Here is a 23,752-nt window from a genome sequence, read left to right as displayed (position 1 = left end):
TCACCGGAAAGCTACCCTTGCAATGTTTTCATCTACGAAACCCCTCTAGATTAACGTTTCACTTCGAAATCCCAACTTCCCCTCCTCTCGCAAACTCTGGATGGAAAACATGCTGACAGCTTTCTCCCCTGAGCAGGGAGGGACGTTTGTGGATATCATAGCAGCTCGGAAAGGTGTGAGGGGCTTCGCCACTGCAGTAGTGATCAATGAAAGGAGGACAGAATGTATATTTCCATTGGGACTTGTTTGTAAAAGCATGCTTGGATCCTGTTTGTAGAAAACAATTTACATGTAATTAACTGTGCATTACATTTCTTTGCGACGTATGGTAGAAATTATTTACGTTGATGTAGGCTGCAAATGTGTTGCAGCCATATTTTTAAAAATCATAATATTGCCAAAGCAAGGAAACAGCATTTGAAATAAATACTTCAGATTAATTTTGTTTGGTTTGGCTTTGACTCATAATGCCATTACAAATGTGGTGAGCTGGGAAGATTTGCCAGCCTCTCTGGGTAGGAAATAATGGTGTTTGTATGTATGGCGAGGGATGTGAAATGAGCAAAAGCTTTCTAGACGCTTAATTCCTTGGCACATTATACTAAATTGCTTTGCTTTCTCGAGCAATCAGCTCTGTACATGTTTTGTGTTCCTTGCCTCTGTAATAAACGAAAATCTGCCCTTATTTCCTTATGGGGGACACAAGAGCCCTTAGAGTCCTTTGTAGGTTCTCCCGTCGGTCAGAGAAGCAAAGCAGCTTGTAAGTCTGATCTTTATTGAACTGTTGCAACAGGGTGCTCCCTTCACACTGTAGCAGGAACCCCCCACCCCAATCATTCAGTTTGTACAAACTTCACACACTCACACTCACACACTACATATGCCACACTTCTGTTATAAATTCATAGAAAAATCAACCATACATCGGATTTGCACTGTTCCATTTTTGTTTTACTCCATATGACAAGGACTATCAAAGGGGGGTGGCTTGGTTCTGGTCAGCCATAATCCCTTCACCATCCCAGCACATCCACAGGAGCCCTGCCCAGTTGCTATGCCAACCCTGATGGTCCTAGACAGAAGACCATCAAGATCACAAAGAACTTGCATATGGGAGTGGATTCAGCATGGACTGAAACAAAGGACAATGATCAGATCTTCCCTCTGGGGGCAGGAAACTGCCAACTCCCCTTTGTCTCCTGGAAGTGACTCATGGGCAGGGGGAAAGGAGGAACCAGCCAGGTGACAGGACACTCAGGTTACCACCACAACTCCTCCCTCAACCCCTCCTTTCTGTAATGTATGCATGATGTTTCTGGGGGTGGGCTTGAGCTAGAGGATGGGAATTTCAAAAGTTTTTATAAGGTCTTGCACACCATCTTTCTGGGGGAAACACCCTGTTGCAACAGTTCAATAAAGGCCAAGCCTACAGGCTGCTGTTTTGCTCCAAGTTATCCTGGTTCGTGTCTTTGTTTTTGTCCAAGGGAGCCCTCAGATTTTTCCGGTAACAATACGCAGGAGAAGGAGGAGGACCCAGAACCAAGGTGTGTCTGCCCTTTTAAAAATTTAAAATTGCCAGCCCTGGAGTCCAAGACCACCCCCAGAAACATCATACCTACATCACAGAAAGGGCGGGCTAAAGCAGAAATCTGAGTGGGTTGTTTACCTCCTGTCTGGCAAGTTACCTGTTAATGCTTACTGGATTGATACCCTGGGGAGCCTGGCCAGTCTTTTGTAATGATAAATACTTAGTTCCTGGGCCAAGTCACAGGCTCACCCTATTCATACACAGACATGCCCTTAAGACAAGATTTGTGAAGGAAAAGACAATGGGGAGGCTTTCCCCTTTGACTTTGCAGAGAAAACACCTGGTCAGTTTGGGAGTCAAAACAACTTCATGGCTGTTCTTCTGTGCTGCTTCAGACATGTGGTTTATATATGTGTGTGTTTGCTTGGTACATTTATGAACATTTATTATATAGATAAGACCTTATTTTATTATTTCACCATGCATTCTCATGTGGCTTAGCTCATTTCTTCATGGGTTCTGTATTGGTTGGGACAGATGACTTTTCTCCATAAATTCAATGAATTTGTTGTAGTCATGGTGCGGGTTGCTTTGTGTTTTGAATTAATTGTCCTAGATTTAGTGATCTGTTCTCTTGATCGGAGTTTCTAGCTTTCAGTTGTTTCCCATCTGTAAAATGGGTTTCAAGAATGTCTTCTAAATGGAATTGCCTCGTGTGTTGCATGTTGTCGTGTGCCGTGCAGCCGGGCTTGCCTGCTTTGAGCTGCATTTAAGCTCTTGCTTTGCGTCTGTGAATATCCGCCCTCCCTTCCCCACAGGTGGGCAGGGTTTGCAGCACCGAGCAAGGCTCACCTGGGCGGGTGCCACCCACCTGCTTGAGCTGGCCTTTGACCCGCCCTCGGCCAGGGAGGACAATGGATGGCCGACCAGGGGCGGGCCTAAGGCCAAAAGAAAAGAGGCTGACCCCTGAGCTCAAGCCTCTTTTATAATAATAATAATAATAATAATAATAATAATAATAATAATAATAATAATAATTTATTTATACCCCGCCCATCTGGCTGAGTTTCCCCAGCTACTCTGGGCGGCTCCCAATCAGTGTTAAAAACAGTACAGCGTTACAAATTAAAAACTTCCCTGAACAGGGCTGCCTTAAGATGTCTTCTGAATGTCAGGTAATTATTTATCTCTTTGACATCTGATGGGAGGGCGTTCCACAGGGCGGGCACCACTACCGAGAAGGCCCTCTGTCTGGTTCCCTGTAGCCTCACTTCTCGCAATGAGGGAACCGCCAGAAGGCCCTCGGCACTGGATCTCAGTGTCCGGGCTGAACGATGGGGGTGGAGACGCTCCTTCAGGTATACAGGACCGAATCGTGCTTGGAAACGTACTGGGAGCCAATGCAGATCTCTGAGAACCGGTGTTATGTGGTCCCGGCGGCCACTCCCAGTCACCAGTCTAGCTGCCGCATTCTGGATTAATTGCAGTTTCTGGGTCACCTTCAAAGGTAGCCCCACGTAGAGCGCGTTGCAGTAGTCCAAGCGTGAGATAACTAGAGCATGCACCACTCTGGCAAGACAGTTCGCGGGCAGGTAGGGTCTTAGCCTGCGTACCAGGTGGAGCTGGTAAACAGCTGCCCTGGACACAGAGTTAACCTGCGCCTCCATGGACAGCTGTGAGTCCAAAATGACTCCCAGGCTACGCACCTGGTCCTTCCGGGGCACAGTTACCCCATTCAAGACAGGGAATCCCCCACACCAACCCGCTCCCTGTCCCCCAAAAACAGTACTTCTGTCTTGTCAGGATTCAACCTCAATCTGTTAGCCGTTCTTCCTTCCAGGATCAATGACTTCTGGCTCCACGACTTGTGACGAGCCCTTGGGGACTGGATAGATGGCGGGGTTTGATTGGTCCTCGGTTGTGGGACTTGGCAGCGAGGCCCCTTAGGGCCTCGGGTGGTGGTTTTAGGCCTTGGCAAGGTAGCCTTTAGTCTAACATCAAGTTGGTGAGGATGCATTCATGCTCTCTCCCCATGCGGCAGCGCTTGCAGGGCCTGTTAAAGGGCAAAACTGGGAGTCACTGGCCCTAGAGTGGCAGCATGTAGGTCAAACTCCCTGGACAAGGTCAGTGGAAGGGCATGCTGTGTAAGTTTGCGCCTTGCAGTCCCCTCTCCCTGGGCCTCAACTGCCTGCATATCCTTAGCCAGGTGGGCTGAGAGGGTTACCTGCCAAGGCCTGTGCCAAGTTTCCCATTTCTGAAGTTCAATAAAGTTGTGGCCAATTTGAACCCATACTCTGGTCTCTCATCTTATCATTTGGGGAAAGGGGTAGGCACCACAGACAGGGTTTAGCGCGTGTGCCCGCAAATAGATTTGTATTAGGTTGACCTGTGCGGACAGCCCGCTTTTTCTGTAAGATTTCAGTCCCCGTGTTCAGACACACCTGCCTGTCTGTGTCACGTTCAGTTTGTCCTTCGCTCACAGCTTCCTCGCTCATTTCTCCTTATGGGAGAAATAACACCAGCAAAATTTATGTACTGTGGAAAAGTACTTTAGTGAAATATACGTGATTTGTTTCTGCAAGTGTGTGTGGGCTGCAAATGGCTGCAGAACAGCTGGCAATCGTGACTGAGCAACTGGCTTTGCAGAAAACAAAATGCATGCCAAACTTACTGTGGAGTGTTTGCAAAACTGGAATTGGGCTGTTTTGCGAGCTGGCCTGACCTCCATGAAGGTTCGCCTAATAGATCACAGAATATGTTGCGAGTAAATTCCTAGGCAAGGTTATGCAATATCTGAAGGCATTATCAAAGGCACCCCTCCAATGCACACAAACACCCTATTGCATGGTGGTTCTAGGGCACATTCTTTGAAAGCTGTGTGGGACCTCAGATGCCCTGGCCGCCTGCCACTTTGGATGATCTTATTCTTCTGTAGGGGTGGCTAACCTGTGCCCCCCCCCGATGTTGTCGGTCTCTGCCCCAGGCAGTACAGATCATGGTCAGGGATGATGGGACTTGAGAGCCAGAGATTCCTCCACCCCTTGTCTATTGTTATTTGGTGTGCTGGTGTGAAGGTCTCAGTTCCAGATGCTGTGAACAAAGACTATTGGCTCATCCTTAAAGTAAAGGTAAAGGGACCCCTGACCATTAGGTCCAGTCGTGACCGACTCTGGGGTTGCGGCGCTCATCTCGCTTTATTGGCCGAGGGAGCCGGCATACAGCTTCCGGGTCATGTGGCTAGCATGACTAAGCCGCTTCTGGCGAACCAAAGCAGCGCACGGAAGTGCCGTTTACCTTCCCGCCGGGAAGTGCTTTCGAACTGCTAGGTTGGCAGGAGCTGGGACCGAGCAACGGGAGCTCACCCCGTTGCGGGGATTCAAACCGCCAACTTTCTGATCTGCAAGTCCTAGGCTCTGGGGTTTAACCCACAGCGCCACCCATGTCCCCAGATCATCCTTAGACATGCTTTAATTTTTGGCTCAAGCTAATTTCAGTAACCCTTTTCAGCTTGGTTCATCATCTGCCATGCTTTTAAAAAATTATTTTGGTGTGAGCTACGTGTCAGGGGGTGGAGGGAAGAGACGGCCCAATATAGGCCAAAGGTGAAAATTCCAAACGTCCCCAACATGCATATTTTTCATCTCCGCCGAGCTAAGCAGTTGGTTCCTTACCTCTCTCACCCTGACCTTGCCACTGTGATTCATGTGACGGTCACCTCCAGGCTTGATTAATTGTAACTCACTCTACGTGGGGCTGCCCTTGAGACTGACCCAGAAACTCCAGTGGGTGCAGAATGCCACGTCGAGACTCCTTATGGGGTCCTTGTTGCGGGATCACATTCACCCAGTGCTATACCAGCTGCACTGGCTCCTGGTGGAGTACAGGATCAGGTTTAAGGTGCTGGTTTTAACCTTTAAAGCCCTATACGGCCTAGGAACCTTGTACCTACGGGACCGCCTCTCCTGGTATGCCCCGTGGAGGACCTTATGGTCTGCTAACAGCACCACCTTGAAGATCCCAGGCCCCAGGGAAATTAGACTAGAGCCAGGGCCTTTTTGGTCATGGCCCTGGCCTGGTAGAACGCCCTCCCACAAGAGACCAGGGCCCTGCGGGATTTGACATCTTTCTGCGGGGCCTGCAAGACAGAGCTGTTCCGCCAGGCCTTTGGGCAGGATGCAGTTTGACTGACTTTCCTTTGTATAAAACAAGCCCGAAGGAGCCCCCAAGCCGCTCACAGGTCCTTGTATGATCAGTGGAAACAGTTGGTCCTGGCAAGTATCAGCCACTCTCAATTCCAACCTGATAACTGCCACCTGCCCAGATTTTAACTTGTCTGAATTAATTTTAAGATGTATTTTTATTAATTGGTGTCTGTTTTTATGCATATTGTGTTGTTTTTATGTTAGCTGCTCCGAACCCAGCCTCGGCCAGGGAGGGATGGATACAAATAAAAATTTACTATTATGTTTAGTAACAGTAATACTTTGCCGATCAAAAGCTACTAGTCATGATAACCATAGCTGTCAACCGTCCCTTATTTGGCGGGAAACTCCCTTATCCTAGCGCCGTGTCCTGCTGCTGTCCCTTATTGATGATGTCCCTTAAAATTCCTGGGTTTCAAAGGAAGCAGCTCCTCTCCCTCCCTCCCTGCCGGCCAGCCAGGGAGGAGGGAGGCTCCAACTGTGTTGCTTGGCTGCTTTGCTCACCCAATAAGGAGTCTAAGAACGACAGGGGGGTGGAGCTTGCATGCCTTGTGCCGATCAAATCGGCCGCATTGCCAGGGGACTCGCCTTTGCTCAGCGCTTCCCAGCGGAGAGGTGATGCGGTTTTCCTTGCTGCATCCCCTTTGCCAGGTTGCTGCGCTGTGGGAACCACCGTTTGAGGCTTCGTTTGGCTGCTGGCTGGGCTTTCTGCCTTTGGCTTGGAGGGGCTCAGAAGATGAATATACCTGTGCCTGGAAAATCACTTATTTTGGCTGCTGATCCCTTATTTTCGAGGCTGCTGGTCCCTTATTTTCAAATCTGTAAGTTGACAGCTATGATGATAACTATGTGCACTGCTCAGCTGCTGAGCAATAGATCAAGGGCCATTGCCTCTATGTCAAGTGTATAGAACCTTTGCTCCTCCAGATGTTTCTGAACTACATCTCCCAAGAGTCAAGGCTGATGGGAGTTCACAGATCCTAGAATTGGAGGGGACCACAAGGATCATCTAGTCTAACCCTGTGCAATGCTGGAATCTTTTGCCCAACGTGAAGTACAACAGCTGGAGGACCACTGGCTCCCCCAATCCCTGTTATATATATATATATTTTAAATGATATTTATTGGGAAAATTTAAAAAAAATAATTACAAAGAAAAAAGACAAAAACAGAAAAAGAAAAAATAAAACCACCATGTACAAATTCTCCACTTTCATTACCTTCTTTCCATGACCTCCTCCTCCTCCCATCTCTTGTATCTTGATTAATAATTGTCGCAGCAAATCCTTTCCATAATTCATAATATTCCGTCATTACATTACCTTACTCTATTTTCATCTTATCTTATAAAAAACCTTAAAACTTAAGACTTAAATCTTATTTTTACCAGCTTCTCATAACCATTACCTTTTTACCTAATTCTTTAAACATTTTTACAAGAGCCAAGTAATTTCATTTCAACATTTTTCCAACGTTCATAAAACATTTCTAATGATAAAAAGAGAGAATAAAAACAATCCAATCTTCTTCCAGCGTCCCCTCCCCCCGGTCCCGGGATTGTCAGTCCTTTTTATCCCATTAGTCTGGCACATTAACCTGGTGATCTTATATCCGAGGCCATCAAATCTCTTCCATGTCCCTTCCGCAGCTCTTCTTCATATTTTCCTTTCACTCGTGGGAACTCCAGCTTGGTAGTGTTTTTGACCCTTTTCAACAAATCAGCCCCTTTCCCATAGTCCAGACTAGACTCCATGTGGTATTTTAAAACATGTTTCAAATTCCCTCCAAAATTGGAAGTCCCAACAGCTCCAAACCTCTGACGGCCCATTGCCAGACTCGGAAAGTCCAAACATCCCTGCATAGGGGGGTCAGCCCAATCCCTGTTATAGGCTGTGACGTGTAAAGGATACTCATTTTCACGTTTTGTTCATTTCTGTGAGGTTAAAAGAAGCCACTGATGTCAAAGGAAGATTTTGAAAGCATTTTCCCCCAGTGCAGTCCTATGCATTTGGACTGCAAAGTAAGCGCCATTGAGGTGAACAGCACTTCCTTCAAACAAGTATTTGTTTCCTGCAAAGCCACATTCATTAAAATGCTATTTGTTTTGTATGCTTTTCCGTTATACTGATCCACGAAGCTTATGCAACAGGGCAGTTGCTTAAGCAAATTGCTGGAATATGTCTTTTCCTTTCCCCCTAGTTGGTGTTTGAGAAACTGTTTACTGGTGCTTGAAAGAGAGAACTGCTGAGGCAGACACCTTGCACCTGGCTCCTCACATGCCTCAACTCAGCACCTTTCTCAGGAGGACGTTTTCACTACTTATCGGGACTTAAAAAGAAACACCGAGTTTTGCAGCAGTATGCAAGTAATTAAAACAAAAGCCAAAGGCAAGCTGTTCAAAAAATATGTTTTGACACATGGCAGTCACCTTGTTTAATGCATCGCCCCAGAACGTTCTAGCCTGCAAGCTCCATTAGAGATGGCTTGAATCAGTCAGAAAATGTTGGTGCAGAGGCAGAGCTCATCACAGAACAGTGGCAGATGGAAGGAGTGTTTGGCAGTTACTGGCACCATTTTCCATCGAGATCTAATCCATAACCTTTGGGAACTGATGCAGTGTTGCGCTTGTGGCAAAGAGTTCCATAGCTCGGTTTCCCTCAGGTTAAGTGCAGACATTATAAGGTAAAGGGGCCCCTGGCCATTAGGTCCAGTCGTGACCGACTCTGGGGTTGCGGCGCTCATCTCGCTTTATTGGCCGAGGGAGCCGGTGTACAGCTTCCGGGTCATGCGGCCAGCATGACTAAGCCGCTTCTGGCAAACCAGAGCAGCGCACGGAAACGCTGTTTACCTTCCCGCTGGAGTGGTACCTATTTATCTACTTGCACTTTGACGTGCTTTCGAACTGCTAGGTTGGCAGGAGCAGCAGGATCCGAGCAACGGGAGCTCACCCCGTCGTGGGGATTTGAACCGCCGACCTTCTGACCAGCAAGTCCTAGGCTCTGTGGTTTACCCACAGCGCCACCCGCGTCCTGCAGACATTATATTCAGGGCAATAAGCTACTTTCCACCGCCACTGTCAGAGGTACTAAGTCTCTGAATACCAGTTGGCATGAATCGCAGGTGGGCAGTTTTAGAATAGTGTTTTGTCATCATGCAGTTTCATACTTTTAGGTCAATTCACACTTCTCCCGGAGTTTGATACAATATTGTAAATGTACAATTGTTAGGACAGAGTTAAGGGGAGAAAACATGGACTACACCACACCAATCCAAACTATAAATGGGGTATTACATTTCAGCTGCTCCCCTGCATTTAAAACAGAATACAAGGAGAAAGCCAATACAACAGAGGGCTAGCATCTCCTTAGCTTCTCCCAATGTGCTAGTGTCTCTCGTCTTCCTCTCATTGTTTACACGAAGGAAGCACTGAAAAGGACTACAAATCCCATCATCTCTGACCATCAGCCATGTTGGCTAGGACTCAGATCCAACGTTTGGAAGGCCAAAGGTCTCACACCCCTACAGAATAAGTACACAGATAAAAAAAATAAAAATAAAAGATCAACCTTTCCATATCTTACATTCATATCCTTGTTTCCCTGAACTCCTCATACCTCCCTTTTTTGTATTCCAATTCAATTAATTAATTCAGCAATTTCTTTCCCTCATTATCCTGATCTTTGTTCTTAATATATTATAACATTAAATTTTTACCTATTTAAAAATCCAATTTTCCATATTCTTTTATGTCATTACAGCTAGAAACCAAACTTCATTCAAACATCATTCTAACATTCATTAATTTTGCAATACTTCTGTAAATAGTCTTTAAATTTCTTCCAATCTTCTTCCACCGACTCTTCTCCCTGGTCTCGGATTCTACCAATCATTTCCGCCAGTTCCATATAGTCCATCACTTTCATCTGCCATTCTTCCAGGGTGGGTAGATCTTGTGTCTTCCAATACTTTGCAGTAAGTATTCTTGCTGCTGTTGTAGAATACATAAAGAAAGTTCTGTCCTTCTTTGGCACCAATTGGCCGACAATGCCCAGGAGAAAAGCCTCTGGTTTCTTCAGGAAGGTATATTTAAATACCTTTTTCAATTCATCTCACACCCCTACTCTAAGGTCATCCAAGGAATGTAATGGCCCAGCTGGCGAAGCATTTGAACCTGCCTTTCCTTGATGGCAATCGTTGTGTTCGCTCTCTCATGTAGTTGAGACAGGAAACACAACTGGCGGCCACAAAAGCAAAAGATAAAGCGTGCAGTGGATATAACCAGGCTAATGAGCCACGACCAAACACTTACCGTTTCTCAACAGCTCAAGGCTAGGAAGCAAAAGGTTACGCACACGAAAGTTTTGCTAATTTGCATCGACTGCGAGCTGGCAAGCTCATTCATCAATCAAAACATGACATCATCTGCAAGATTACAGTGCCTTCTTGCTTTCAAACAAAACCATCCCAGAGTAGCACATGGAGATAGGAGATAGTTTTGCTAAAACAAGCCAGCCACTGTGAATTCAGTATGTCCAGGATTCAACATTTAGCACCCCAATTCAAATGGACAAACCCTATTGTTCCCATCCTAGGGCTTCTAAGTTATCTTCACAGAACAGAAAGGCTACACATTTTGTCAAGCAAACCATTACTCCACGAAACCTGAATTGCAGCATTATGGAGATTTACTGCCAATTGCTCAGTCCGCTTTCAAAACCAACTGTCAAAATCCCAGTGAGAGAGAGCTTTTCTCAACTCCTTTGCAACCTAAAAACCTATGTGCTTGTAAGAATCCATTTCTAGGGGACAGTTTTCTGGTCTAACAAGGCACATTTATGACACCCCCCCTGCCACAATTGTCCATCAATCCAAGAGCAGCAGCATGTGCAGTATACCTACCTATTTAAAATGTAGATTCAGCTGTCCAATGACCCTCAAAACCCATTTAGCACTTAGTGATGCAGGAGGTCCTGTGGGTCTTTAGGTGATGTTGGGGCTACAGCTCCCATCGCCCTTGACCACAAAAGGTTGGCTTGGGGCTATGAACACCTGCTACTCCCATGCTGTCTGAATCAGGTCATCCACAACAATTTTTAAAAACTTACAAGGGCTAATCATAACACATCAACATTAGTTTGGGTTGAGTATTGTGCATTTAAATCTTTGAAGGAATCTTGCATTTGTGATGGCCCCTACCTTGTCCTACTACTAAAGTTATTTCCCAGTAAAGGTTCTGTGTGTTGCACAATGCCAAACGCTGGGCTGGTTGAGAAACTATTTTCCACTTTCCTAGAGATTCAGGGGTGTGGAACAGTGTTAACCCAATATATCCATAGAAGAAACCTTCGCATACAGCCAGGGAGATTGGCTGCAATTAAAGTTAGGTAGATTTACTCTTTTCCTCCTATCACATTTTTCAATAGAAGGCATGCTTTATAATATTTATTGTATCTAGCGCACTTTGTGCAAGCTAATGGGTTTTGTCACCAGAGGACCAAATTGCCAGGCATACTCAAAACAGATATCCAAGAAGGCCTGTTTTGTTGTCATTTTGTGTTTCACCAGCACCTCAATCCAAAAGGCTACCGTATTACCTGAGAAATTCAAATACTGGACTGATCACAAAGGGCAGTTTGGATGGCAGGTACACACAGATTTTATGAACAGGAGCATTTGCCAGCCTCTTTTTAACAGTCATGGGACTGCAAGGATGCGTGAATGATGTATTTCCTCCATTCCAAACTGAGAAACCACATAGTACCTCTACGGTACTAAGACGGCTGTGCTAGATAAGAGGGCACCAGGTTGAATACACGCTTGATCAAGACCCTGAATTCTTTAGCACCTAGAGCCTTGGAGCCAATGCCAAAAGTTGCACGAGACCCCTTTGAATTGTGTCGTTTTGCACCACTCTACAAATGGGAGAAGCAATGCCACGGTAAAAACCCCACTATGGTAACATCAAGTCTTGCTCTAGATAATCAAGCCTAAAACAATGGTCTCCCTCATGTTATCCCTGGGAAATATCCTCCCATGAGTATTCCACTGCTGTAGCCTAGTCAACTATCCAAGTTTGTAAGGTAAAAGTTAAAGGACCCCTGGACGGTTAAGTCCAGCCAAAGGCGACTCTGGGGCTGCGGCGCTCATCTCTCTTTCAGGCCGAGGGAGCCGGCGTTTGTCCAGGCAGCTTTCCAGGTCATGTGGCCAGCAGGACTAAACCGCTTCTGGCACAATGGGACACCGTGACGGAAACCAGAGCGCACAGAAACACCATTTACCTTCCCGCCACAGTGGTAGCTATTTATCTGCTTGCACTGGTGTGCTTTACGAATTGCTAGGTTAGCAGAAGCTCGGACAGGGCAACAGGAGCTTACCCCGTTGCAGATACAAACCGCCAACCTTCTGATCTGCAAGCCCAAGAGGCTCAGTAGTTTAGACCACAGCGCTACCCACGTCCCCCAAGTTTTTATCTTGTCCTAGCACAGTGGGAGTTCACTTTCCTCTCTGAGCAGTGGGAACAAGAGGAAGCCGTGTTATACCAAATCAGGCCCTTTTCCACCTAGCTTAGTATTGTCTACACCAGGGGTCAGCAAACACTTTGAGCAGGGGGCCGGTCCACTGTCCCTCAGACCTCGGGGGGGGGGGGCTGGACTATATTTTTTTTGGGGGGGGGGAGAGAAAATGAATTCCTATGCCCCACAAATAACCCTGAGATGCATTTTAAAGAAAAGCACACATTCTGCTCATGTAAAAGCACGCTGATTCCCAGACCATCCGCGGACCGGATTGAGAAGTTGACTGGGCCTTAGTTCGGCTACCCATGATCTAAACCAGCCTTTCTCAACCTGTGGGTCCCCAGATGTTGAACTACAACTCCCATCACCCCTAGCTAGCAAGGCCAGAGCTCAGGGATGATGGGAGTTGTAGTCCATCTGGTGACCCACAGGTTGAGAACCGCTGGTCTACACTGACTGGCGGCAGCTCTCTGGGGTCCCCCCCCTGAAATACCTGGAGATGCCAGACGACTGAACCCAGAATGCTTTGCACGCACAGCATGTGCCCTGCCACTGAGTTACAGACCCTGCCTGAGAGAAGCCCTTTCCTTGCACCCCCTTCTCTTCCTGAAGCAAGTGTAATTGATTTCGTTAACCTATACCTTCCCTTGTGAAGACTGCCTTCGGAATGAAAAGGGGGCCACGCTATGAACGATGACAATGCAACTAGAACGATGCATTATTTTAAACGGCTGTTTGGGACATACAAAACACACACAAAAGCCTCGAGTGTTGCTAATGTTTTATTCCTGGTGCTATTGGGGCTTAGATTTTGTTGAAAGCGGCCACATCCATGGACTGAACATAATCCTCAAACGCAGTGATCCTCTCTTCCAGCATATCGGTTCCAACTTTATCGTCTTCAACTACACACTGAATCTGAAGTTTCTTGATTCCATAACCAACTGGAACCAGCTTGGCTAGAAAGCAATCGAAAGAGCTGTGAGAAGCGAGGTTCCGCCTCTTTTCTATCTACGCAAACTCAGGGTTATGGACCGACAAGAATTTTGCCCCATCATAATCTTGGCTGGTGTCGGGGCTTCCGATGGGGAGAAAGCATAGCTAGTGGCCTAAACCTGACCTCTCTGCAACAGCTAATACACAAGCAAGCTATGGACATTTACATTCCCCCTCAGTGGAATGCAAAAGGGAAAAAAGTAGACTTTTTTAAAAAAGGAAAAGGGGCATCTAACTTTTGGCTCAAGGACCACGTTCACCCTTGGGTCAACCCTGTGGAGCCCCCGCCCCCCAGCAACGGATGTGACCAGGAAGTGGGTGCTGCCACCCCACACTCATTCACCTGCTTGCCCCCCCCATAGCTTATCCATGCAGATCAGCTGAGGAGAATCACTGCCTCCTCTCTGCTCATCAAACGCTCAATCTGATGGGGGGGAGGGAGGGGCAATTTGCATTCCCATCAGGGCGCTGGCATCTACCTGCCCTAGCTGCTGCCAAAATTGGTTGGATCTTTTTGGGGGGCAGGATTAGGCCCTCAAAGTGGAAGCTACATACCCCTGACCATAAAGGGAACAGACTAAAGGAGGATCCCATTCTCCTAGACCGACAGTGGGGAAGCGAGACATATTCCCTCAAAGATAATAATAATTAACAATAATTTTATTTATGCCCTGCCCATCTGGCTGGGTTTCCCCAGCCACAGATTAAAAAACAAACAAACCCCCCAAACATCATCAAATCACTTCTTTAACTGTTGAATACATCACAAAGAAAATGAGGATGGGGTGTTTGTGGGAGTTCAGAATTCATCCAGTTCACCATGTTTTTCTAGACTTTTCTGCAAAGGGCAAAATCTTTGCTGTTTTAAAGGGCTGCGCATTAGCAGCATTGCTTTCCACACATGTACTTGGTGCTTGCTATATAAAAGCACCATCCTGGCAGTGCTACCCCTTCGCTAGTGGAGATGGTTTCTTACCCTTCCTTTTCCCCAACCTTCCTCCAAGGGGGCAAATATTTAGATGCAACCCCCTGCCTGTCAAATGCACAAATGGAATGTGATTGTGGAGCTCATTCTGGACCCCACAATCTATTCAACAGCTGTGATGGAACACCAAAATTTTACTCTCTCAAACTCAGAACTACTGGGAGGTCGTATGCAGCTGTAGCAATCTTAAGCCCACCCACTGGAAGCTCTCCGTATCTTCTTACTTGCAAGGTTCCACTGCCCTGGGAATTGAAGTAAGTGGCGCCATCAAGTTCTTGGGACTACAATTTAAGAGCCATCTGAATTGAGCATGTAAACTGTCTGCTCTGCCAGAGAGCTATGAGCCTCCTATTGTCAGCCAGTTACTTACAAGATCCCCAAACAAGGCCATCCGCCTGAATACTTCTGACACACTCTTCTAATTTGCCCATGTCCGTCTCATCATCCCAAGGTTTCACATCCAACAAGAGGGACGACTTGGCAACGAGCGCTGGCTCTAGGGAAACCAAAGGATAGCTCAGGAAAAGCAGCAAAGCAGACTGTTCCGATTAAAAGCAGGAATTCTCTACAAATGCACCTAGTTGCAAGTTTAACCTATACTGGTTAAGAAAAGCATAAAAAAAGATCATTACACAGCAGCGTAATACATTACAGAAACGTTAAGTACTGCTAAATGGAACATTGATTTCTCTACCCAACTAGGCTATTACAAGAATATGAAGCGTGGAAGACACGGTTCTGTCTGTTACACTGAAATTCCCTTCCCTGGTGGAGAAAGGAGCATTGCATAGTGTAACTGCTAATCTCCCACAGTTGGAATACTGCAACTGCTACAGCACAGAGCAGTTTCAGGCCAGTAGCTGTGGGATCCTGCACTGGTTAGAATTAGAGGAGTCAGAATTTCACCTTCAGCAACACAGCACAGGATTTGATTGTAAACAATTGTTTCCTATGGCTTCTATTCCACAGCCTGGAAAAAACATTGGTCAAAACTAGGAATTTTAACTCAAAACTTATTAGGACACTTTGGAAATAGCTGGAAGAAAGTTCTGCTGTCACTTATTTATTTATTAATTCACAATAACCTTAATCTAAAAAGCAATTCAAAGTGCATAAATTCAAAGGCGAAGGAGTTGGATAACGTACTTTTGGATTTCTTTGATTCATACTGAGCAAGCCGCTCCTCCCTTAATCTTTTTGCTTCTTCACTTTCCTATGAAAATAAAGAGATTGTGTTGGGGAAAAAGAAAGCAACTGTTCCCAAACAGGGATCAAGTATACCTGGACATGTCAGGTAAAACAAATCATCATGTTTTCAGCCGAAAGATGGTGATTTGGTTTTGTTCATCATGTTGCCAGGCTCTTTTTTGTTTAAACGCATGTGGGCTCATGAGACCGCTCTGTAACTGGAAATTGAAAGAAAAAATATTCTGGATACCTCCTCTTCATCAGAGCCAAAGAGATCAATGTCATCGTCATCTTTGCTGTCTCCGCCTGTGCCTGTGGAGTCCTCAACATCTGAAGGGCCGTATTTTCCCAACGCCTTCTTCACTCCAGGCAGACTAGGGGAAAAAACCAGACGGAACTTATATGGTGCCCTTCTACTAACATATGACCCAGAATTAAATTGCAAAAATGTGTCCCAGTTTGGGCAACTAATTAACAAACCAGCCACCACTTAACCATGGAGACGTTTCAAAGGCAAGATACCAGATGCCAGCTGAAAAAGCACCTGCCACCCAACAGGCTTGGGACGCGGGTGGCGATGTGGGTTAAACCACAGAGCCTAGGACTTGCCGATCAGAAGGTTGGCGGCTCGAATCCCCGCGACGGGGTGAGCTCCTGTTGCTTGGTCCCTGCTCCTGCCAACCTAGCAGTTCAAAAGCACATCAAAGTGCAAGTAGATAAATAGGCACCGCTCCAGCGGCAAGGTAAATGGCATTTCTGTGCGCTGCTCTGGCCACATGACCCAGAAGCCGTACATCGGCTCCCTTGGCCAATAAAGCGAGATGAGCGCCGCAACCCCAGGGCCGGTCACGACTAATGGTCAGGGGTCCCTTTACCTTTACCCAACGGGCTAGTCACTAAATCAAACATGCAAGCATGGGAGATTGGGTTTATGCCTGCCACAGAATGAGGTTTGAATAAGGTGATAGAATGAACTGAAATCTTTTTGCCCAAATGTGCTCATTTATTATTTTATTATAATGAAGTGCATGTGCTCTCCCATTTTTGAAAAGACTCACGGCAAATAAATCTTTCTTAGAGCAGAAAGATTCCAATTCAGCCCTGTCCCTGCTATGTTCCATGTTGAATTCCAGGGAGTTCTTAACAGAGGAATAACAAAGATGATACCTTCCCCCGAAGCCTAAAGTGGTACAGCCCATCCCTCCACATCAGTCTGCTGCATGAAGCAAGTGGTCTTACCGGGATATAATATTTCCTTCTGCTATTCCCCCCCCCCCGTATTCTCCTCCAACAGTCATAAATCTTTGGCCTGAACCTGGATTGTAGCTGCTCTGGCAAACAGCCAAGGGATCACCACGCAAAAGCCGCAGTTCTAAGCCTGACTCTGCATAAATGGCCAACCCGAGGTGCCCTCCATCTCACCGCTGCCTGTCAGTTCATTAAGTCCAGCCACGGAGTATGATTAAGTGTTTTGTCACAAGCCTGGAGTTCTCTTAAAACAGCCATATTCTCATGCAGCGCTAGCCAGAAGTGTTTTTAATTCGGGGGGAGGGAGGGGAAAAGGGAATAAAACCTTTTGAAAAGCATTGGAAGAGCTCCACCTGCTGCCTGAAAATTGTGACTAGGGTACACAACACTCAATTTCACAGGTTTATTCTATATGCACCAACTCATTTCTGAGGAGTAGGAGTTACAGCAATTTCATGTCATCCTCGATTAGATCTTTACTGCACAAGGAATAGTCTGCACTGATACAAGTATATAATTCATGCCTTAAGTTGTCTTTTTCGCACTGCTCGTTTAAGAAGGCCCTCTTGTCTCTCCTTGCTTTTCTTTGGAAATCTGCGTTCAATTTCCTGTATCTTTCCCGATCTCCCTCACATTTTGCTTGCCTTCTCTCCCCCGCTATTTGTAAGGCCTCATTGGACAGCCACGTTGCTTTCTTGCATTTCCTTTTCATTGGGATTGTTTTCGTTGCTGCCTCCTGTATAATGTTACGAGCCTCCATCCATTGTTCTTCAGACACTCTGTCCACCAAATCTGAATCTTTAAATCTGTTTCTCGCTTCCACTGTGTATTCATAAGGGATTTGATTTAGATTGTCTCTTACTGGCCCAGTGGTTTCCCCTGCTTTCAGTTTAAGCTTGAATTGTGCTATAAGAAGCTGATGATCTGAACCACAGTCAGCTCCAGGTCTTGTTTTTGCTGACTCTATAGAGCTTCTCCATCTTTGGCTACAGAGAATATAATCAATCTGATCTCGATGCTGCCCATCTGGTGATTTCCATGTGTAGAGTCGTCTCCTGTGTTGTTCGAAAAGAGTGTTTGTGATGACCAGCTTGTTCTTTTGACAGAACTTTATTAGCCTTTGCCCTGCATCGTCTTGGACTCCAAGGCCGAACTTGCCAGTTGTTCCTTTTATCTCTTGATTCCCTACTTTAGCATTCCAATCCCCCATAATGAGAAGAACATCCTTCTTTGGTGTCAGTTTTAGAAGACATTGTAAGTCTTCATAGAACTGGTCAATTTCCGTTTCTTCAGCATCGGTAGCTGGTGCATAAACTTGTATTACTGTGGTGTGCAAAGGTCTGCCTTGGAATCGTATCGAGATCATTCTATCATTTTTGAGATTGTATCCGAGTATCAATCTCGCCACTCTTTTGTTGACTATGAGGGCCACTCCATTTATTCTATGGGATTCTTGACCACAGTAGTAGATATGATGGTTATCCGAACTGAATTCGCCCACTCCGGTCCATTTTAGTTCACTGATGCCCAAGATGTCAATATTTATTCTTGCCATCTCCTGTTTGACCACATCCAGCTTACTATGGTCCATGGATCTTACATTCCAGGTGCCTATGCAATATTTTCCTTTAAGGCGTTCGGCTTTCTTTTCATTTCCAGGCACATCCACAACTGAGTGTCCTTTTGGCTTTGTCCCACCCGCTTTATCAGCTCTGGATCTACTTGTCCTTGTCCTCCGCTCTTCCTTAGTAGCATGTTGGACGCCTTCCGACCTGAGGGGCTCATCTTCCAACGTCATGACTTTTATATGCCTGATGTTATTGTCCATGGAATTTTCTTGGCAGAGATACTGGAAGGGGTTGCTGGTTACTTCTCCAACCAGAGATCTGTTCAAGAAAATTGAAAACATGAAAGGAATGTTTCACGCAAAGATGGATATGATAAAGGACAAAAGTGGTAAGGACCAACAGAAGCAGAAGACATGAAGAAGAGGTGGTAAGAATACACAGAGGGATTATACCAAAAAGATACGGATGTCCCAGACACCCCAGATTGTATGGCTGTTGACCTTGAGCCTGAAATCCTGCAGAGCGAAGTCAAATGTGCCTTAGAAAGCACTGCAAATAACAAGGCCAGTGGAAGTGATGACATTCCAGCTGAACTATTTAAAATCTTAAAAGATGATGCTGTTAAGGTGCTACATTCAATATGCCAGCAAGTTTGGAAAACTCAGCAATGGCCAGAGGACTGGAGATCAGTCTACATCCCAATCTCAAAATTCTACAAGGCAGGCTTAAGCAATATGGGGAACGAGAACTCCCAGAAGTGCAAGCTGGATTTCGAAGGGGCAGAGGAACCAGAGACCAAATTGCAAACATGCGCTGGATTATAGAGAAAACTAGAGAATTCCAGAAAAACATCTACTTCTGCTTCATTGACTACGCAAAAGCATTTGACTGTGTCGACCACAGCAAACTATGGAGGGTTCTTAAAGAAATAAGAGTGCCTGACCACCTTATCTGTCTCCTGAGAAATCTCTATATGAGACATGAAGCAACAGTTAGAACTGGATATGGAACAACTGAAAGTGAGAAGGAATTAAATAACCTCTTAATGAGGGTGAAAGAGGAGCGCAAAATATGGTCTGAAGCTCAACATCAAAAAAATAAATCAAAAAAATAAAAAAAAAATCATGCACACTGGGCCCATCACCTCCTGGCAAACAGAAGGGGAAGAAATGGAGGCAGTGAGAGATTTTACCTTCTTGGGCTCCATGATCACTGCAGATGGTGACAGCAGTCACGAAATCCAAAGACGCCTGCTTCTTGGGAGAAAACGATGACAAACCTAGACAGCATCTTAAAAAGCAGAGACATCACCTTGCCGACAAAGGTCCGTATAGTTAAAGCAATGGTTTTCCCAGTAGTGTTGTATGGAAGTGAGAGCTGGACCATAAAGAAGGCTGATCGCTGAAAAATTGATGCTTTCGAATTATGGTGCTGGAGGAGACTCTGGAGAGTCCCATGGACTGCAAGAAGATCAAACCGATCCATTCTGAAGGAAATCAGCCCTGAGTGCTCACTGGAAGAACAGATCCTGAAGCTGAGGCTCCAATATTTGGCCACCTCATGAGAAGATTAGACTCCCTGGAAAAGACCCTCATGTTGGGAAAGATGGAGGGCACAAGGAGAAGGAGACGACTGAGGATGAGATGGTTGGACAGTGTTCTTGAAGCTATGAACATGAGTTTGACCAAACTGCGGGAGGCAGTGGAAGACAAGAGTGCCTGGCGTTCTCAGGTCCAGGGGGTCACGAAGAGTCGGACACAATAGACTAAACAACAACAAAAGCTGTCTGGCAGCTCTGACTTTTCATTGTTAGAAAGCTTTTTAAAAAAGGGACTGAAGAACAAATGGCGGTAACAGAGAAAAGTCACTCTATGCGAAGACCTGTTTTCAGGAGCAGCATTGTTCGTGAGCAATAACATACTTTAAAAAAGAAATGGGTAAACTGGTGTGCTTTAGAATTACTAGGTTGGCAGAAGCTGGGACAGAGCTATGGGAGCTCACCCTTTCCCTTGGATTCGAACCACCAACCTTCAGATTGGCAAGACCAAGAGGCTCAATGGTTTAGACCAGGGGTTGTCAACCTGGTCCCTACTGCCCACTAGTGGGTGTTTCAGGATTCTAGGAGGGCAGTAAGGGTTCTATTGCACAGGCTAATCCTTCCATCAAGCACTGGTGGGTGGTAAGGATTTTTTACCATTAAAAAAGATGCATTAGTGGGCGGTAGGTATAAAAAGGTTGACTAACCCTGGTTTAGACCATAGTGCCACCTATATACACTACAGCAAGCATAAGCTCCATTAAGGCAACAGAAACTTAATCACATAACTGGCCATTATGACACGCTTTGTACCATTTTTGTAAAAATTTGTACTATTTTTGATGTTACTAATTGGTCCGTTACCTCTCTTGCCCCAACCTCGTCACTGTGATCCATGTAACAGTCACCTCCAGGCTTTATTACTGTAACTCTATGTGGGGCTGCCCTTGAAACTGACCCAGAAACTCCAGGGGGTGCAGAATACAGTGGTGAGAATCCTTACGGGGTCCTTGCCGTGGGATCACATTCACCCAGTGCTATACCAGCTGCACTGGCTTCCGGTGGAGTACAGGATCAGGTTTAAGGTGCTGGTTTTAACCTTGCCCCAGAGGACCTTACAGCCTGCAAATAACAACATCCGAAGGATTCTGGGCCCCCGAGATCAGACTGGCCTCAACCAGAGCCAGGGCCTTTTCGGCTGTGGCCCCGGCCTAGTGGAACGCGCTCTCACAAGGGACTATGGCCTTGCGGGATTTGACATCTTTCCATGGGGCCTGCAAGACAGAGCTGTTCCACCAGGCCTTTGGGTCAGGGTTCAGTCTGACTCATTTTCTCCTTGTATAAGAACAAGCATGAAGGAGGTTCCGAGTCCACTCACAGGTGCTTATTATGTCAGTGGAAACAATTGGTAACTGCCCTCAATTTTAACCTGAAGATTGCAACTTGCCCAGTTTTAATTTTAATTTGTTTGAATTAATTGTGGGATGTATCTTAATTTATTGATCACTCATTTTTATGCATTGTCTTACTTGGCTGGGGAGGGCGGGATATAAATATAAAAGTATTATCACTGATTACTGCTGATACTGTATATGGCTGTCCAGGACAAAAGAGTTCTAAAGTTTTTGGGTGTCATTACATAGTTACACTAGCACTATGGGATTCCCCACACCTCTTATGCCATCTCCAAATCTGCTATGGAGAGTAGGGGGAACCCTCAGAAAAAGGGGGGCAATAAGGAGAGAGAAATCGCTCTGTTGCTTAATGCTACATTGAATACAAACCTGTAAATGACAGCAAATTGAGCCCTACCTTGCCTTTTGTTTGTCGAAAGACTTAATGTGGTTGTACCAGCGGAGGGCATGGAACAGCTCAGGAGGAGGGGGTGCACCAACTGCTTCAAAAACTGCAATATCTGCTTGGGATGGGACATACCTACAGAAAACATGTTCAGGATAAAAATTGTTTCATTCAGCAAAACGAAAAGCACCACACATAGAAAGTGAAATCCATCTCAGCAAGCCACTCAGATGTCTCCCAAATAAGCAGATATGAACAAGAGTTTGTAGCCCCTTTGTGCAAGCTACAAATAAACCAGGAAGGTTCTTATTAACTATAATTTCCTGTTCACCTGAACCAATAAATTATGGTTACCAGATCAGCTTCAGAACAAGCCAGCTTCCAGCAACATAAGAGACCAACTTCAAACTTTCATATCATGGATTGTTCCAGAACTGATACCCACTTTCCCAGTTTGAACAAAATGCTTAACTATGGTTATTCAACCATATCCATTACTTCTGGGTTAGAGTTTTAATACTCTACCGCCCAAGAACCACAACCAGAGCTCATACAGAATCTGCAATAATCAAGGCCCAAGTCATTTCCCAGTAGGCCCAACACATCTAGCATTGATGTATGTTTTAAATGACGTAAAGTCTCACTTTTGGGCATTATGGCAGGTTGCAAATCCCATTATCCACACACAAAGATTGCCACGTGGTCTTGGAACAAGTTACTTTAAGCTTACATATTCTCACATGTACTCTTCCAACCCATCTTTGTCTTTTTCTCCCATTTACTTTTCTAACCCATCCTTGTATTTTTATTCCCCCCCCTCCAAGTCAGAACCAGAATAGCTTTCTCCCAAAACCACCCAGCTTCTATCCCCAACAATGGCCAAATGTGTTAGTAAAGGGCACGTGGTAACGGCTTGGAAAGAGCATTGCAAATCAGACGGTTGCCGCTTCAAATGCCCCACAAACCATCAATTCGTTAGGCAAGCGGCTCTCTCCCAGAGCCCAAAATCTGCAACAGAATAATTTATGGGACTAGAGAGCAGAAGGGAAGTAGAAGGCAGGGGGACCAAGAGATACTGTAAGGCCTCGCTGCCTATCTTTGAGGAAGGGGGTAAAGACCAGCTTGCACCCTGCACCACCCAAAGGAACAGGAACCAGCAGCTATTCATATATAAATTCATTGTTAAAAGGCGGCTGCTTTGGGGCCTTTCCTTTGTGCCTGCAAGCCTGACCTGAAAAGCAAATACCACTCCTAGGACTGGTATTCATAACCATGATTTGCCTTATGATGCCCCTCAGAAAGTAGGAAGACTCGGGGCTAAGATTTATCGGCTACTTTAAAATGAGGCTGCATTTTAAATTGAATTTTAGCCTGTATTTCAAATTGGTCCCCCCCTCTTTCTCTTTCCCCCATTATGCTTTTACTGTGATTTTATTGGTGTTAGCCGCCTTGAGCCCAGCTCTGGCCAGGGTATAAATAAAAGTTATTACTATTATTAATATATTTTAAAATGCCTCAGAATAACGTGGCTTCAGTCGTAGGGTGTTAAAGAGATACGACCCCTCTATAGCTCCGCTTCTCTCTCGCGCGCGCAAAGCACAGTTTCCAAAAGAGACTTGCCAAGTTGCTAGACCTCATTCAAACTGCTAAGCCGCCGGCCTGCAGCAATGTGGGGCCTACGCGGGAAGAAGCGAAGGCCAATGAATGGGAAAAGCGGGACCTACTGCTGGCGTTTAAAAGGGATACGGAAACAGTGAATATTTCGGGGTGCGCGGAGGGCGGCTCACCCCTCGATGTAGCTCCTGCTGGCTAGGAAGGCGTTGAGAAGCTGGAGCCCCGAGGCGGATTTCAGATCCCCAAAGCCCATGATGGCGCCGAAGTTTCAGGAGCGGGAGGCGGGGAAGAGACCGGCTGCGCGCGCACAACAGCCACCACAACGGCCGTCGGGGAAAAAGGGCGGCGCTCGGCCTCCGCCGCTCTTATATATACGCACGCACGCACGCAAATCCCTCCGCCACGGGGTTTGATTTCCGCCGACGTGTCCTTCCGCCGCTCAAGGGACCCGCCCCAGCCCCGCCGGTTTTGAAAGCTGCAGATTTATGACAGGAGGAGGCGGGATCAGCTCTCGCGTCAATCAAGGAAGGGGCGGTGCTTCTCCCCGTTTGCTTCTAACGGATCGGCCCCG

The 23,752-nt window shown here is 46.0% G+C and overlaps 1 protein-coding gene across 2 annotated transcripts; it reads right to left on the bottom strand.

Annotated features, from left to right (window-relative positions):
* Positions 1 to 13,009: 13,009 nt before the first annotated feature.
* Positions 13,010 to 23,546, bottom strand: EEF1B2 (eukaryotic translation elongation factor 1 beta 2). Of its 2 annotated transcripts, XM_081168460.1 has the most exons (7): positions 23,355 to 23,546; positions 21,580 to 21,702; positions 17,187 to 18,548; positions 15,665 to 15,788; positions 15,373 to 15,439; positions 14,597 to 14,722; positions 13,010 to 13,204 (listed from the first exon to the last, which is right to left on the bottom strand). In XM_081168460.1, exons 1-7 carry the CDS (start codon positions 23,432 to 23,434, stop codon positions 13,050 to 13,052), a joined length of 2,037 nt encoding a protein of 678 aa, XP_081024586.1. In that variant the 5' UTR covers positions 23,435 to 23,546; the 3' UTR covers positions 13,010 to 13,049. The 2 variants fall into 2 exon arrangements, with proteins under 2 accessions (XP_081024586.1, XP_081024587.1); XM_081168461.1 differs by lacking the exon at positions 17,187 to 18,548 and having other exon boundaries at positions 23,355 to 23,532.
* Between the last annotated feature and the right edge of the window lie 206 nt (positions 23,547 to 23,752).

This window comes from Podarcis bocagei (genome assembly GCF_964188305.1).
Source record: "Podarcis bocagei genome assembly, chromosome: 1".
Lineage (NCBI taxonomy): Eukaryota > Metazoa > Chordata > Lepidosauria > Squamata > Lacertidae > Podarcis > Podarcis bocagei.
Note: the sequence above shows the minus strand (reverse complement) of the source record. Positions and strands in the feature narration are given on the sequence as shown.

Excerpts from the sequence above, each read along its gene's own strand:
- EEF1B2 (XM_081168460.1), bottom strand. The coding sequence starts at position 23,434 with ATGGGCTTTGGGGATCTGAAATCCGCCTCGGGGCTCCAGCTTCTCAAC. Across the intron at positions 18,549-21,579 it reads TTCGACAAACAAAAGGCAAG|ATCTCTGGTTGGAGAAGTAA; the intron begins GTAGGGCTCAAT and ends TTTCTTGAACAG. Across the intron at positions 15,789-17,186 it reads TGCGAAAAAGACAACTTAAG|TCTGCCTGGAGTGAAGAAGG; the intron begins GCATGAATTATA and ends TTTTTCCCCTAG.